General features: G+C 38.6%; 1 protein-coding gene across 2 annotated transcripts in view; it reads right to left on the reverse strand.

Moving 5' to 3' along the window:
* The window catches only part of EFEMP1 (EGF containing fibulin extracellular matrix protein 1), a 64,270-nt gene that overhangs the window by 14,429 nt on the left and 32,334 nt on the right, over window positions 1–17,507 (reverse strand). For both annotated transcript variants that reach the window (XM_028516378.1, XM_036027986.1), the window contains exon 5: window positions 2,054–2,176. In XM_028516378.1, the coding sequence (XP_028372179.1) occupies window positions 2,054–2,176 (123 nt within the window). The remainder of the gene's footprint in view (window positions 1–2,053; window positions 2,177–17,507) is intronic.

Below are 17,507 nucleotides of genomic sequence, written 5' to 3' on the forward strand. Positions count from 1 at the left end.
TTCGATGAATAAATGATGTGTGTCTTTACAACCAGTAAACATTCATTGAGCCATTGCTATTTGCTGGCATTGTGTTTGGCATGTTTATAATGATGATAAATGTGCACATGTTCTATCCCTATCTAGTATGGAAGATGGGCATGCAAACAGTTTACTACATAGGATGATGAGACTGACAATAGGAAGGTGTATAGGGGACAGAAGAAACACTGTGCTACTCAAAGTGTGGGCTGCTGACCACGGCTAGTCCATGGACTATTTGGACCAGTCTGTAACAAGTAGGTACAGAAAATGAGAGTATTTGTTTAGAAATAGCAATTTGGTGTTATCACAACATTTCTATTGTTGTTTGTAGAAGAATTAATATACAACAGATAGGACATCTACAAAAAGGATCCATCAAAATTTGAGAAGTTCTACCTTAGAGGAGGGGGTGACTAGTTATATTAGGATAGATCATGGACAACTTCCCAGAAGAAATGACCCCGAGGTGGGATTTGACAGTTACATAGGAGTTTGCCAGGAGTGCATGTTCCTGGTGCTGAAAGAGCTGATGTAGAGGCACCAAAGCATGACACTGATGAAGTATGTGGGATAAAGCTGGAGGTTTTTTTTTTTTGTGGGAGAGGGTTGTTCAGAGTTGGGCAAGAATCGGATTAAAGAAGACTTCTTATGCTCTGTTGAGTAATGTAGAAATGATTCTGTGGGTGAGAGGAATACCACATGATGAGACTAAAGAATGTCTCCTCCTACCATATCAAAGAGTTATTACCTTATGTTCCATTCTCTTTCATTCTTCCACGGTAGTTTGGGTTAGTTCTTTTTCTATACTTTTTATGCTCTCAATTGTTTATTTTCCTGGCTAATACAGTGGACAAAACTTTGGTGTATGTGGAGTTTTCCACATAGTGTGTTCCTAAATCACAGCTTCAGTCACTGCAAAGCCTGGGCCTTCCTTGGAGGCCGGGCAGGAACCCCAGCCTCTAGGAACAGCCCATGGCAGGCAGAACTCCACTGGGGCCTGTGAGGAGCTCAGTGTTGACATCTGACATCAACAGCCCACATTCTCAGGCGAAAATGGATGCCGGTTGCCTGTCCCCATATCCTGATCCTCTGTTTCTCAGAGAAAATAATGACTCTTCACTTCCATGACAAAAGGTGGTATGTAAATCAATAGATGGTGGGAGTCCGTTAAAGAGTTTCAGGCACAGTGCTGGGTCTCATAAATGAGCCCAGAATACTTTAGTTTACCTCTTATTTGCCAGTTGGCCTCCCCATACTGTGTTCTTCCAGTCATTCAAAAACCATGCCTAGAGCATCTACTTGATGGGCACTCTTCAGGAACTGAGACATCAGTGACACAAACCAGACCTGGCCTCTGCTTTGAGGGAGCTCATGTAGAGCTCTCAAGTAGAAGCACATGCTGCACTTGGCTTTGCATTCCTAGCACTGCACCTGCTTGCAGCATAAAGAATGTTTATTATGTGAACTCATTGCATAATGATAGCACACAGCAATTCAGCCCATGACCAGGCACTGTCCTAAGCATTCCCACACATGAGCTTCTGAAGTGGGGCTAGCATTATCTCCATAGTATACAGGGAAAAGTGAGATAGGGAATTTCAGTAACTCACTTAGGGCCTGAATGTGAGTTATGGGTGTTGGTGGGGTTTGAACCACACCATTTGCCTTATAAACTGTTACGCTGAAACCAGTGAATGAACCCCATATCATCAGTGTTTAAGTGTTATGGTCCCCAAATAGCTAATTTAAAATTATTCTTTCAGTTGCTTTCATGGTCCCATTCATACTCTAAATTTCTGCTTTTGCTTAATCTAATGTGTAACCAACACTTTGATGTCCGGAATACATTCAGCCTTTAAGGTTAGTTCTTTCTTGTGAATGTGAAAAGTGGATTGGCATTCAAAGGAAGGATAAGCAGTTGTTGGCTATCATTCTCCACATAAACATGAGTGCTTTGTTTTGAATGCCCAAGGTTTAAACAATTAAGATGTTCAAGACAGGACTTTGCTGACTGCACCGTTTTACTTACCCACACACTGCTCTCCTCGCTTCTGGTACCCTGGTGGGCACTGACAGGCAAAGGAGCCACGCAAATTGATGCACACTTGGTCAGTTCGACAGTTGTGTGTCCCTGCAGTGCACTCATCTATGTCTGTTAAAGACACGTGGCATGGAAATGGTATGAGTTAGTTGTGAAGATGTTAATATTTCCTCTGTATTGTCATAATACTTTTCCTAAAGAAACTGAGTTTTTAGTTTACTTTTTCAAACATTACTTTGTGGCACTGTTATATTGGAAATATTTAAAATGATAACTTATTTTTAGTGTTCAGAAAATAATTTCATAGATGCCAGTGTGTACCACTCAGATTTAACCAACACTAACAATTTGCTCTGCTTGCCTCAGCTCACTTGATTTTGTCAAGAACTGAAACATATCAGGTCCAGCTAAAGCCTTACTCCACCCTCATCCCTTTACCTACTGTCCTGGTAGGTGTGAACCCTTTCCTGAGAGGTTCACACCTCTCACACAACGTTTTTATGCGTTTAATATACAGAGACACGCCCCTTAGAATATACAGTATTGGTTTGCACATTTTTAAATTTAAATAAATTGTGTGATGTGTTTTCTTTCCCAATAAATTGCACTTGAAATAATTTCTATTGATAAATCTCTAAAAATTTGCCCAATAACAGGGTATAAATCAAACTTTAATAATACACATTCCCTGTTTCTCTTTGCAGGTGTGTTCAAACTTTAGGGTAACATGACTGTGTGTATAAGCCTTTCATTGCAAACTTCAAAATGCAAAAGATTTAATTTGGTCATATTCCTCTAGGAGAGATAGGCTGGTGTAGTGTAAAATACATAATTTCCCAAAGCATTTCTATTCTGAAAATAATAGAGTAAAGATGACATAAGGAGTAGGTAGGTTATAGATCTAGAAAAGTAAAAAAATGCTTAGTCATAGTATAATAAATCTGTTATAATAAATCTCTTGGGGATCAAAATGTGATGTGAATATGTGAGTGTATGTTTATATTACCCAATAATTTATAAGTGATATTTGATGTTGCTTTATCTATATCACTTTTGTATTCATTTAGATCTCTCTCTTTCTCCTCTCTCACATTATGAAGTTAAATAGCACAAATGAAAGGATTATGTGATATTGGCACTTTTTCAACAACTTAAGACTCTAAGTGTCATTGAAAAATATAGCCTTGTAATTCCTTGATGACAAATTGAGCATAAAAACTGTGACAAGCTTAGGGGGTCTTAGAACATCACTGTGGTAGATCCAGGGTGGTGATTTGGGCCAAGAATCAATAGTAGAAAAATGAGCCATCAGTTAGAATTTATTCTTCAATTCTTGCCCTTCCCTTTAAGAAGCTCAGAATGTTGCCATTCATCTTTCTAATATTTCCAAGGAGAATTACTGCACTTACACTACCCAGTGTAATAATGTAGGAAGTTCAGGCTACGAGAGGGTTGTCCTCAGATACAGGCTTCAGTGAGCTGGGTGTGGAAATGATACGAGAGATTCCAAAAGAATGAGGGAGGGGACATGAAAAATACTCGAGGGATATGTGGCTGTTATTGGATAATAACCTATTAAAGCAGCTAATTACATAATTCTTTCAACCTGGTTTTTAAGTTTTGGTGGATTTTTTTTGATTATTTTTTTTATTTTTGTTTTGAAATTTATTATTATTTCCAAATTAGTGATGACAACTCTGTCCTTTTTAGGTACTATACAAAGGTACAGCAATCTTGCTTTGAGATTATCTTTTCTCTTTTGTGTCTTTTATTATTTTTTCATATGCACTTGATGAAAACATTTCTACTGAGGTTTCTTCAGAGCTTTATGACTTGCTAATGCAGAAATGACAGCAGAATTCCTATTGTTTTATGTCAAGAACATTTGCCAGGATTTGCAGTGATAACAGCCCTGAGAGATACTGCAATGTGAGATTCAGATGTGGCAAGTGTCCTCAGTACATGCTGGCAGAAGATCAAGGACGGGCTGGCTGCTGCATTTTCTAAAGCAGGCCTCGCCAGTGACTGAGGCTTCTCTCGGAGACAACTGCGAACTGCCTCCACCCCAGCTACATTCCTGGTGTCCTACAATTTCCTTCCTACTCTCTTGTCGTTCAGTTCTAAGTCTCTTTGATAAACAGAGTAACATTTCTAGTGGAATTAATATATCATTAAATAGATTTTAAACATAAAATCTGTGCTCCCTGGACCTACTTCTCCTTAAGAACAGGTCCATTTATCTTCTGAGAAGGATTATTTAATAAAAATATTGGGTGAGTGAAAGTAATTTAATAAAGACTAACAAACAAAAACAACAGAAAACCAAGTGAAATACCACTGCCTCCACTACAATTACATTCTTTTCCTTTCTTTATGAAAGAAAACAAAACACTGAAAACTGCAGTAGGACTCGCCTCACCTAGGGTTGACTGGCAATATTTTTACTACATTTTCTATTTGCCTGGATTCACTTTTATTTTTAATTCTTTCATGGGGGAAACCTCTTGAAATGCAATAAAATACAGTTGTATGAAATCCCCTTTGAGAAATTATTCCAAAGGAGTTGACTGCATGCTTCATCATATACCTGAGCTGTGTCTGCCGGTATATGAACTGACTGTGTTTTCATTTTCGCTTCTCTGACTTGAGGTTAGAATATTTATCCTCTCCTTTGCTCTTAGCAGGTTATCTAATGGATTTCTTTGAATTAGCTTCAATTGGAGTTTATTTCAAAGTAGTTCTGAATAATTCCTCAAACCTAAAGCAGCACTAATTGGAAAAGCCTTGTTGGTAATCTACAATATTTAAGATACAGAAAAATTTTGCCCATATAACACACTAGGTGACTTCATGTTGTGGTCAATTTATTAGTTTACTTAAATAAAACAATTTTACTATTTTGAAAGTTGCACTTCAAGATCCTGTTACAGCATTCACAAAGTGTATGTCATATTAGAAAGTTACATGAGAATATACAAAGTCCTATCAGAATCGTTATACACTTTTAACATCTTTTATGCTTCTCTTTTCCACTTCTATGCATTTTGATTTGTCTTCAATGTTAGAAAGGTCAATGGGATAAGAAAAACATCACTAAAATATAAGTCTATGTCAAAAACTCATGCAGAAAGTCCACCCTTATGCAGATGTGCCGGAAGATCTGGCCTTCCTGGGTGTGACTATGAAAGCCCTCTGTGGTGAGAATAATCAGTTGTGGCAAAAGCAACACTTTATTCATAAGGAAAAATACTTAGGTCAGCCATGATTTTCCTGATAATCTAAGAAAACATATTCTGGGGAGAGGAGTTTTTGTTTGGTATTTAAGTCCATCTATAATTTTTCCTTGACAGTTAGGCTGCCACTTAACACATTTCCTGGACCCTGGGACCCACACTCTTTGAGGAGGGGCCTGTTGTCGTACCTGTATTCCTTATCTGTGTTCCTAATGCCCAGCAGAATGCATAAAACATGGCGATTTTTCAGTAAATACGTGTTAATAAATGGATGAATGAATTATGATGGCCGAAAACTGAGGTCTAGAGTTTAAGGAAAGTAGGGCCAGTGTTTTAGCTCATGGAATTTAACATTTACAAGACAGGTTAACAGGCAAGGTGTGAGAAAAACAGCAAGATCAGCAAGATGTCCGGAGACGACAAAGAACAAAAAGCAAGGGCACTGAAAAGTGCAGATGCAATGAGGAATAAGGCAGTACCAGAGAAGGGTGGCCATGGATGGTTTGCCAGAAGGGATGAGTTTTGAGCGGCATTTTGAAGAAGGTGAGGTATGCAGATTGACAAAAATAGGAGGCTCTTTCTAGGCAGAAAGCAGGTTGCATTAGAAAATGCTGAGAAGACAAAGTGATTTGCATGAGGGTGGCTGACAGCCCGGTCAGGTCACATAGCTGGAGGAGGGGCTGTGTGTGAGGAGCCTGGTGCAGCGCCTGGTTGAAAGTGCTCCTAAACTGGTAGTTCAAGTCATGAGCAAAATTCAGGGCCTTAAAGGTGAGATTAGAGTTTGGACTGAACACCACAGGGAACAGCTCTGAACCATGTAGACATAGCCTAATGTAAACATCACTAAAGAACAAAATAATAGAGTGTGCTTCCTAAAATATCGCAACACGTAAATCAACTCACATTTCATCTTTCAAATGCATTAAGAATAGCTAATGGCAATATTTGGTGATTCCCTCATTTTTCAAAAATGTGCCCATGTTCTCCCTCCTAGGGATTTACACTATTACAGGTCCCTCTCTTGCTGACTTTGGCACCATCATTGCTTTAATAGTCTGATCTTTGCTCAGCTTGCACTCCTAGCCTTTCTACCATACTGACCCCCAGTCTATGCGACTGCATATTTAGTTTTCTCTCCAAGTCAGTGGAGGTAACTATGTCTACATCTTCCTGGTGTCCACTAAGTCCCTGCTTAGGCCGTCATTCTCTATGTTTTTGGCTCCGTCCCTTTAGTCTGACTCATATTTCCCAAACCCCTGACTCATGCAGCTTTCTCTCTCTTATGCAACATTTTAATCTCTGTAATGTTCTTTCCACAATTTGATAATTTACCACAACATGGAATCAGTGTGTTTCATGGGCAAAACTTTTCTGTATCTTAAATGCTGTAGATTACCAATTAGACTTTTCTAATTTGTGCTGCTTTAGGTCTGAGGGATAATTCAGAGCTACTTTGGAATAAGCTACCTTCAAGGAGTGATGAGAATACACTGAAACAGGATGAAGGGGATTGGGATTCTTTTGATTCTGTCACCGCCTGTGTGGTCCAGGGCCATGGTGTCTTTTTCTCTCTGTTTCTCCATCTGTAAAATAGACCGTCTATCCCTAATGATAGTGCACAGATTTTTAAAAAATTGTTCAGAATTTTCAAAATATATCTTTTTGTATCCAGACTGTGTAATTTATTTTACTCTAAGTAAAGTAGCCACATCTTTACTAGTTCTGTGTGGGACACTGTGCATGCTTTGGCAAGATTATTTGATGGTGCTGTCCCTTGGACTCCTGTAGTTAAAGGAAAGGTAGTGGTTAAATTCAAGTTGCTGCTAATTCTTTATCTGTATGGATTTAAAATTTTGTTATATTTTCCCCAGTCATGCTGATCTAATCTTATAAAGGGAGTAAAGTTGGGGGGCGGGAGAAAGGTCTAGCATTTGTGTTTGCTGTAAGGAGTTGCTTTACTCCTGGACTTTTCTTTCCATTTTCTTTTTCTTTTCTTCTTCGCGTTTTTAATGGTTTAGACAGATACCCATCTGCTCAGAGTGATGGGTCTTAATCTTTTCTAGGGACAGGACAATAAATTAGTTCTTAGCAAAGTACTCTTTCTACTTACTTTATGAAACTTTTTCAATAAAAGGAACTCACTGGGTGAAGATCGTAGTGTTATTTAGATATTCATCTTATTTTTCAATATAATCCTGGAAGTAGGAAGTATCTCAACAAGAGCTGAGGGCATTGAGTTTTACTGCTGCTCCATCCAGTAATGGCTACTGATAACAATAACCTGAGTACATTGTGCTGACTGAAATCTGATTAAGAAGGTATGTGGTGTTTTATATAACTTCCTATGCAAATTTGTTAAAATTCTAAAATTAATTGGTATAAAAATAGGTAAATGCTTGGCAATCTCTAAACACCTATTATTTGATTAGGAAGTCAGATCTACAGACCTCTGAATTAATCCTAATCTTGGCCCTGTGGAATAAACAGGTGATCACATCATCCACAATTACAGGTGAGGCAGGAGGATGCCACTGAAATGTAGATTGGTGAGGTAACCTGCCCAAGGTCACAGAGAGCAGAAATACAAACCCCAAATTTCCATTTTTGCCTCTGCATTTTAGGCCTCCAGAAAGATTTATTTCCTAAAAGTTCTAGATAGCAGCAGCTTTATTGTGGTTATATATATTTAACTTTCCTTAGTGTTAAAGAGAGGATTGTTAATCTGTAGCACCGTGGTTCCTCCCTCGTGTCTTTCTTCTATGTTAGAACAACATTCATGGCCCTCCAAGTCTTCTGTTTCCCCACTCCTTAGCCAATTATCAACAATTTTTGTCAAAGACTTTCTATTTCCCTTGCTGCTTCTTTCACAGCACTGGAATCAGATTTATCTGGGCCAAATGCCCAGTTCTAGTTAGCTTTACACCCTTCTGAAATTATCAACCAGAATTCACCCAAGCTAAGCAGTTCTAGTGGAGAAAATAAATACTGATATTAAGTAACAAAAGAAGACTGTCTTCATCCATGGTCAGCAGTAGATTTATAGTTCTAGATTCTTATCTGTTCTGGCAAAACAGATTGTTAATCACTTAGTGTGCTTTAAATGATAAACAAAAATATCACCAAAGTCAACAAATATCAGTCTCCCTGATAGTTCATGTTATTGTTTTAGAAAGTGAAGTTGGAGAGTCACGTGGCCTGAAGTCCTTACCATTGCACTGTGTTTTATCAGAACCTTGAAATATGCTGTTCCCATACAGAAAAAATGCTACATGTGCTTGAAGCTCCTTTTTCCAGCAACAATGATGGATTTGCACTGCAAATCTGGTCTCTGTAGTTAGTGGTGTTCACTTGCAAGATGACTAGATGAGGTTAGACACAGGGTTCATGCATGTGGGGAAGAAAACCAACTGACGTGTTGGGACACTGAACTCGTGGCTCCTCTGCATTGTGCACAAACCAAATGAACCAATCAGTCATACACTAAAACAGGAGAATGAGCAAGGAAACAAATGCCTTAACTCTCATTTTCAGGTCTTTTTGCACACTGGCAAAGTAAAGCTCATTGGTTTCGGAATCTTAAAGAAAAAACATTTTCTACAAATAAATAATTAATTGCTAGGTATGCTCTCTGGCAACTGTGAATGTTATACCCAGATAACCTCTCTTTTTTATTCTTAAACTTAATTATCCATCAAGCAAATGTTTGGTAAAAGATGATGCTAGTATTGGGGATGATATTACAACCAGATTGATATTACAGTCTACAACCTTGTGGAGGTAAAACTGTATTTTGAAACAAACAGCACCACCAGTCTTTGTCCCAGGGTGGCTCAGTACCAGGAACTAGAGACCCTCGGTGTGAAAATTCAAGCCCATCCCATACAAGCTGTGGACATAGCCTTTGGAAGAATTAGGATCCCCCCTTATTATGGGATGCCTATGCACTGGCATTTCAGTTGTGTTTCCCTGGTGTTCCACTACTTCACTTTGAACCTCCCATATCCTCCCATCCTGAGCTCCAGATCAAACCCCTGGAAGTGATGAACAGAATGGAGACTGACTGCATTCAAATGAGTCCACCATGCCCTGCCTTTGTGCTGCGATTTGATTTCTGGCCCCTTTTCCTGAGTCCTTACAGCCAGATTAGTCAGTCTCTCTAGCCCAAAACACACACATTCCTGGCTTACTCCTTCAGGCCAATCATCACTTGAGGTCACATAAGCCCCCGGCTATGGCAATGCCAATTATAACAAGCATGGCTTGGTGACCTCCTAATCGTATGAGACCAATTACATTATACTTGTTGTTCATTCAACAATAAACAGCTTTTGTGCTCACTAAATTGAGGCATACTACTAAATTTGCTGAGTGTAACTTGGCAATACTTCTCTAAATCATTAACTACCTAAGGCTTTTGAAATAAAGTATATCTTTGTGCCTCTTGCCTTTAGAACATGTTACCTTCTTGTGTGTATTTTCCTACCCATTTTGTTACATCTTACTTATGTTTCTGTACAATGTTTCCCCGTATGCCTCAGGGCCCTTATGTTTTTCTGAATTCCAAATGGAGCAGAGAGACAGAATGAAGGGGAAGAGGGGTTACTCAACAAATTTGCACTAGTACATTTTTATTTTCTCTTTCTGGTTTAAAATTTCAGCCCAATGAAAAGCAATGAGAGCATACATATGTTGGTAAATCTAAATGAATACTGAGTACATAAAACGAGAATAGTAAGGTCTTTGGGGGTTTATAATATCTACAGAATAAAAATACATGAGAATAATAGCATATAGATTGGCAGAGGGTAAACAGAGTTGAAATAGTTCAAGGTCCTTGCAATGTCTGAGAAGAGGTAAAACTACCAGTTAATTTCAGACTTTGATAAGTCAAGGATGCATGTTCTCCAGGGAAAACACTAAGGAAGAGTAAAAAAAGAATGAGACCACAATGCTACTACAGGAGAAGACAGAATACAAAATTTCCCATCGCTTCAGAGAGAAGGTGAGAAAAGCAGAGAAGGGAACTAACACGTGCTGAGCGCATGGGAGGCAAACGCTGACACGGAGGTTCAGACCTGACCATGGCAGCGGGCACATTCAACCCGTGTGGTCGATGCTCTTCCTGAAACCCCAACATTCTCAGGTGGGTTAAGAACACAGCACCTACATAAGCTGTTTCAAGAGACACAATTTAAATATAATGACACAGATAAAGAAAAAAAGATAAAAAGTATACCATGAAACACTAACCAAAAGCAGTTGGCTTTGCAGTATTAATATCTGAGAAAGTTGACTTTAAAGGAAAAAAGATTACTAGAGAATGAAAAGTAATACTGTGTAATGATACAAGTTTTACTTCACTAGGAAAATATAGAAATTATAAATTTAATGACACTCACTTGACTTTAATGCAGATAAAACAAAAGTGGATGAAACTAAAGGGAATAATGGATACACACAATTGCAGTAGGAGATCTAGCATACTTTTCTCAATTAACTATAAGAATGAGCATACATTTTCAGAAATGAGTAGAAAATATGAATAATATGATGAAAAATTTTGAAATAATTGACAATTTAGAACACTGTACAGCATATATAACCTTTTTAGGTATTGAGAGAAACACAGAAAGAAAATGACTATTCTCTGGCTTAGGGTAAGAATAAATAAATTTCAGAAATGACAACATGCAGTTTTTATTCTCTAACTACAACGTGAATAAGATAGAAATAACAGCAGGGAGAGACGGCATGCCGGAGAGGTCGGGAAAGTTCTGCACCCCTTCCCGTGTACCCTGCCCTGTGGAGCCCTTCCAGCTTTATTATATCCTTTTATAATAAACTGGTAAGTGGTAAGTTAAAGTGAAGATGATAGAAACAACAACAGCAACAACAACAAAACTAGAAAAATCTCCTTATTTTGGAAAAGAAGACACACATTTCAATACAATTTATAGCTTAAAGAAGGTAACAAAGTTAGTATCTGAGGCTCCTTCTTAGTCATGTAGTGCATACACATATATCTTTGTATAGTTGTAAAGATTGCTTTTATAACTTATCCTCTAACATCTGAAACACTTGCTTGATGATAAAAATTTTTTAAAGTGCACAAGAAAAGATTTCATCTTTAGTGATCTTTTAAAATATCCTCTTCCTTGAGCAAGGAAGCAATTAAGAAATCCTAGACTTGGTAGATCCAAGATAGTGGAGGAGTAAGTGCATATTACCCATACCTGCACTCAGGACCAAACTGGAATTACAACTGAAATATAGAACAATTACCCTGACTAGCTGAAGAGAAGTCTTATAACCAGGAATTTATAGAAGAAACCACATCAAGACTGGTAGGAAGGATGCTGTGAAAAGGGCTGCCCCTGCTCCCACAGGCAGCAGCTGAGATTCTAGAGGGATACGTCAGCTGTAAAAGTTCCCCGTGAGGAGTAAGGTGTCTCATCTCCACACCAGGCTCATCAGCCCAGAGCTGAGAGCCAGGAAGAGGCACCTACACAAGATGTGGCTGTGAAAATCAGTCTTCCAGGAAGAGATGGAAGTTTTCTGTAGATACAGGTACCTTCTTAAAAAGCCAATGCACAAAATTTTGTTCCCAGACACTCACCCTGGATTCTGGCAGAGAGAGGGCAGAATAGGCTACAGTCATGTGAAGAGAGACTGAGGTTTGTGGCTCTGGAGAGAGAGCTGAAGGGACAGCTACCAGGATCCCTAAGCTGAGTTCTTCTCCCACCTGGCAGATGCCATCTTTTGTGAATGGAGCACTCCCTTTCACATGGGCTGCACCTGAGGGAATGCAATAGCCCTGCCCTTTTGCCCTATCACCACACCCTGTGTAGCTTCTGCCTCACTGAGGAATCATCTGTCTGGGCCAGGCTGTAGAGGTCTGGAAGGACTCAAGTAGTGCTAGTGACTGAGTAGTATGGCTCTGGGATGGGGTCCACTCCCTTTACCTTTCCCCAAGCCTGACTGACACCTCCCCCTCAGAGGAGATCCACTAGCTCCACCCTCTGATTCCCAGTGGCCCAGCCCTGCTAAAATTGGGCTCTGGACAGAATCTGGGACAGCCTGAGTTGTGTGACTCCAGGACAGGGGACATATTTCCCTTGCACGCCCAATTGGCATAGAGCCCTCCTTCACATGGCCTAATCTTGGTCTGTTTGGGCCTAATAAACTCTGCTGGCCTCACCCTGCCAATTCCCTCAGACCCCACTTTACCACAAAGGTGTATAAGCAACCAGGAGGTAGCAGCAAGACTTGATATACCCTGGAGCATTTGTTGAGTGGCCTCAGACCCAGTATTAGCACCAAATTAGAACCTTCATCAATCTGGTGAGCACCACTCGCCCTTACCTGGTGACTCACTGAGAACCTACCTTATATAAATGGAATATCACTGGAGGCTCTTTCAGCCTAATAGGCAGCAGCCTAATAGGCAGCTAGCAGGCAGAGACAGGCAAAGGTGGATCTTGAGGTTCTTTGGGATTTTTGCTGACATTCCCCTGAGTCCCATATTGGTAAAAGTCAGACTTGGTGTTCAGCTTGGTCCTTCCTGTACACACTTGGGTCCAGCAGAGGCGTCCACAAATAGTGGATTGCTTTGTAGCTCCAAACAGGTTGTCCAGGGCCAAAGTCTGCAACTGAAAATGGTCTGCACCAGAGTCCTTCCCAAGAGTCCCAGAACCAACACACCCAGAGGCTAGCTTTAGACAACATCAGAGCAGGATCCTGTTAGTCTCACAAGAGGCATATGCAAAGGGAAAACTTGGCAGGCACCAGAACCTACTGAGGCAAACTTCACTTCATGTCGTCAGCACTTGCACAGCAGCTTGTATACTGTGGTCAGGCTGGATCCTCAGAATTAACCAGCCTGAGGGTCACCCTCATGCATGAACATGGCAATAGCAATCAAGACTCATTCACAACAGGAGGTCCCATCTAACCCACAAAAGAGACATTCCTGGAGCATTCAGCTCAAGTGATCAAGTAGACTATGCTGCTGGGTCCCACAGGACACGTACTACATAAGGTCACCCAATCAAGACTAGGAGTCATAGAAGCCCTACCTAATACATAGAAACAAAAACAAAGTGGCAGCCAAAAATGGGGCAACAAATAAACATGCCCCAAATAAGAGAACAGGAGAAATCTCCGGAAAAAGACCTAACTGAAATGAAGGCAAGCAATTCATCAGATGTAGAGTTAAAAAAAAATGGTTATAAGAATGCCCAAGGAACTTAGCGAGAACTAAGACAGGATGACAAAAAAGACATAGAAATTGTAAAAAAGACCAGTTAGAAATGAAGAATACAATATCTGAAATGAAGAATACACTGAAAAGAATAAACAGTAGATTGGAAGAGGCAGAAGACTGAATCAGTGATTTGAAAGAAAAGGTAGCAGAAAGCACCCAATAAGACCATTGAAAAAAAAATTTAAAAATGAGAATAGTTTAAGGGACATTTGGAACAACACGAAGTGTAACACTAACCTAATCATAGAGGTACCAGAAGGAGAAGAGAGAGAGCAAGGGATGGAGAACTGATTTGAAGAAACAATGGCCAAAAAATTCCCTAACCTGTTGAAGAAAAAAGACACACAAGGCCCAGAAGTGCAGAGAGTCCCAAACAAGAGGAACCCAAAGAGGCACACACCAAGACACATCATAATTAAAACAGCAAAGGTTAAAGACAGAGAGAGAATTTTAAAAGAAGCAAGAGAAAGAGTTAATTACTATAACAGAGCTCCCGTAAGACTGTCAGTGGATTTCTCAACAGAAACATTTCAGACCAGAAGGGATTAACATGAGATATTCAAAGTGATGAAAAGCAATGTCCTATATGAAGACCACTTTATCCAATAAGGCTATCATTTAAAATTGAAGGAGAAGCAAAGAGCTCCCCAGACAGGAAAAAGCTAAAGCAGTTCATCACCACCAAGCCAGTATTACAAGAAATGGGAAAGGGGAAGAAGAAGAAAGAAGAGGAAAGAAGAGGAAAGAAGAGGAAGAAGAAGAAGAAGAAGAAGAAGAAGAAGAAGAAGAAGAAGAAGAAGAAGAAGAAGAAGAAGAAGAGACACAAAGAAACATAGTTAAAAGAATCTAATGGCAATAGATACATACCTATCGATAATTACTTTAAATGTAAATGGCTTAAAGGCTTCAGTCAAAAAACAGGGTAGCTGAATGGATGAAAAAACAAAACACATTTATATATGCTGTCTAGAAGAGACTCACCTTAAAATGAAAGATCACACAGACTAAAAGTAAAGGGATGGAAAGAGATATTTCATGAAAATGGAAATAAAAAAAGGTGGGGTGGCAATACTTATGTCTGACAAAATAGACATTAAAACAAAAGCTATAGTAAGAGACAAAGAAGGATACTACACAATGATAAAGGGAGCAATCCAACAAGAGGATATTACCCTTGTAAACATTTATGCATCCAATATAGGAGCACTTAAATATGTAAAGCAAATCTTGGTGGGCATAAAGGAGAGATTGACAGAAATACAGTCATATTAGGGGATTTTATCACCCCATTGACATCAATGGGTAGATCTTCCAGATAGAAAATTAACAAGAAAACTGTGGCCTTAAATGATACACTAGATCAGAGCATTTCACCCTAAAACAGCAGAATATATATTCTTCTTAAATGCATAAGGATCAATTTTTAGGTAGATCACATATTAGGAAAAAACCAAATCTCAATAAATTTAAAAATACTGAAATAATATCAAACATTTTCTTGGACCATAATGGTATGAAACTGGAAATCAATCACAAGAAAACATCTGAAAAAGACATAAAGACATGGAATCTAAATAACATGTTACTAAACAATGAATAGGTTAATAATATCAAGAAAGAAATCACTTGAAAAAATGAAAATGGGAACAAACAACTCAAATTCTAGGGGATACAGTTAAAGCAGTCCTAAGAGGGAAATTAATAGCATTACAGGTCTATCTCAATAAACATAGCATTACAGGCCTATCTCAATAAACAAGAAATATCAAGTAAACAACTTAAATTTACACTTAAAGGAATTTGAAAAAGAACAACAAACAAAGAGTAAGTGAGTAGAATGAAGGAAATAATAAAGAGCAGAGCAGAAGTAAATAAAGCAGTCTAAAAAATATAAAAGATCAAGAAAATAAGAGCTTGTTCTTTGAAAAGATAAACAAGATTTACCTTTAAACAGATTCATCAGGAAAATAAGAGAATGTGCTCTCCCTTCCAGGAGCATGCCCACATCTTTCTTCCCCCTAGCCATGCATCTCCTAAACTCTAAGGGTCCCCAGGAGACTTGCAACCAGTGGAGCAATGGGTAGCAGCAGCTCATCCCAAGCTAATTCCTTGAATCTGTCTGAGGACCTCTTTTTATTGACTTTTCAGTGAGCCAAAGCAGCCCACCTAGGCTCTATTGTGTTGCTTCCTCTATCCTAAGCCCTTCCTTGTTTCACTGTCCCAGTTTTAATAAATGTACTCTGAAAATAAAAAAGGAGAGGACTGAAACAAAATCAGAAGTGGAAGAGGAGATGTAACAACTGACACCAAGAAATACAAAGGGTTGCAAAAAAATATTATGAACAGTTACAGGCCAACAAATTGGACAATCTGGAAGAAATGCGTAAATTCCTAGAAATATACAGTCTTCCAAAACTGAATCAGAAAAAAATAAGAGAATTTGAATAGACAGATTACAACTAGTGAAACTGAAGCAGTAATAAAAAAAACTCCTTACAAACAAAAGTCCAGTCCTGGATTGGATGGCTTCACAGGTGAATTTTACCAAACATGCAAAGAAGAACAAACACCTATCATTCTCAAACTATTCCAAAAAGTTCAAGAGGAGGGGAGACTCCCAAGTTATTTTACGAGGCCAGCATTAGCCTAATTCCAAAACCAGATAAAGACACTACAAAGAAAAAAACATATAGGCCAATATCCCTGATGAATATGGATAGTAAAATCCTCAACAAAATATTAGAAAACTGGATCTAGCAATACATTAAAAAGATCACACACCATGATCAAGTGGGATTTATTCCAGGGATGCAATTTGGTACAATATCTACAAATCAATAGATATAATATTCCACATAAACAAAATGAAGATGAAAACTACAAGATCATATCAATAGATGCAGAAAAAGCATTTAATAAATCCAGCACCCATTTATGATAAAAACTCTCAGCAAAGTGGGAATAGAGAGATTGTACCTCAATACAATAAAAGTCATATATGACAAACTCACACCCAACATCATACTCAATGAGCAAACACAAGAGGCATTTCCCTTAAGACCAGGAACAGGACAGAGATGTTCACTTTCACCACTCTAATTCAACATAGTACTGGCGGTGCTAGCTACAGCAATCAGACAAAGAAGAAGAAATAAAAGGCATTCCGATTGGAAAGGAAGAAGTAAAACTGTCATTATTTGCAGATGACATGATACTGTATATAAAGAACCCTAAGGATTTCACCAAAAAAATTACAAAATCAAAAAACCTGCTGGAACTGATAAAACCTGCTGGAACTGCTGGAAATGAATTCAGCAAAGTAGCAGACTACAAAATAAATATCAAGAAATCAGGTGCATTTTTATTTGCCAACAATGAACTATCAGAAAGGGAAATAAGGCCCAGATCATGTTGCTCAGTTGGTTTGAGTGCCATCCTGTACACCAAAAGGTCAGGGCACATACCTAGGTTGCAGATTCGATCCCTAGCTGGGGTGTATGTAGGAGGCAACTGGTCAATGTTTCTCTGTCACATCGATATTCCTCTCTCTCTCTCTCGCTCTCTCTCTCAAGTCAATAAAAAAAAAAAAACAAAACATATCCTCAGTCGAGGATTAAAATAAAAAAATAAATAAAAAGAAAGGGAAACTAAGTACACAATCCCATTTATAAGTGCATTAAAAAATACTTAGGAGTAAATTTAACCAAGGATGTAAAAGGCCTGTACTCAGAAAATTATAGAACACTAAATAAAAAAATTGAAGAAGATACAAATAAGTGGAAGCATATACCATGTTAATAGATAGGAAAAATTAACATCAAAATGTCCATACTACCCAAAGCAATCTATAGATTCAGTGCAATTTCTATCAAGATACCAATGGCATATTTTACAGAATTAGAACAAATATTTCAAAAATTTGTATGGAACCACTGAAGACTTCTAA

This window comes from Phyllostomus discolor, chromosome 6 (assembly GCF_004126475.2).
Source record: "Phyllostomus discolor isolate MPI-MPIP mPhyDis1 chromosome 6, mPhyDis1.pri.v3, whole genome shotgun sequence".
NCBI lineage: Eukaryota > Metazoa > Chordata > Mammalia > Chiroptera > Phyllostomidae > Phyllostomus > Phyllostomus discolor.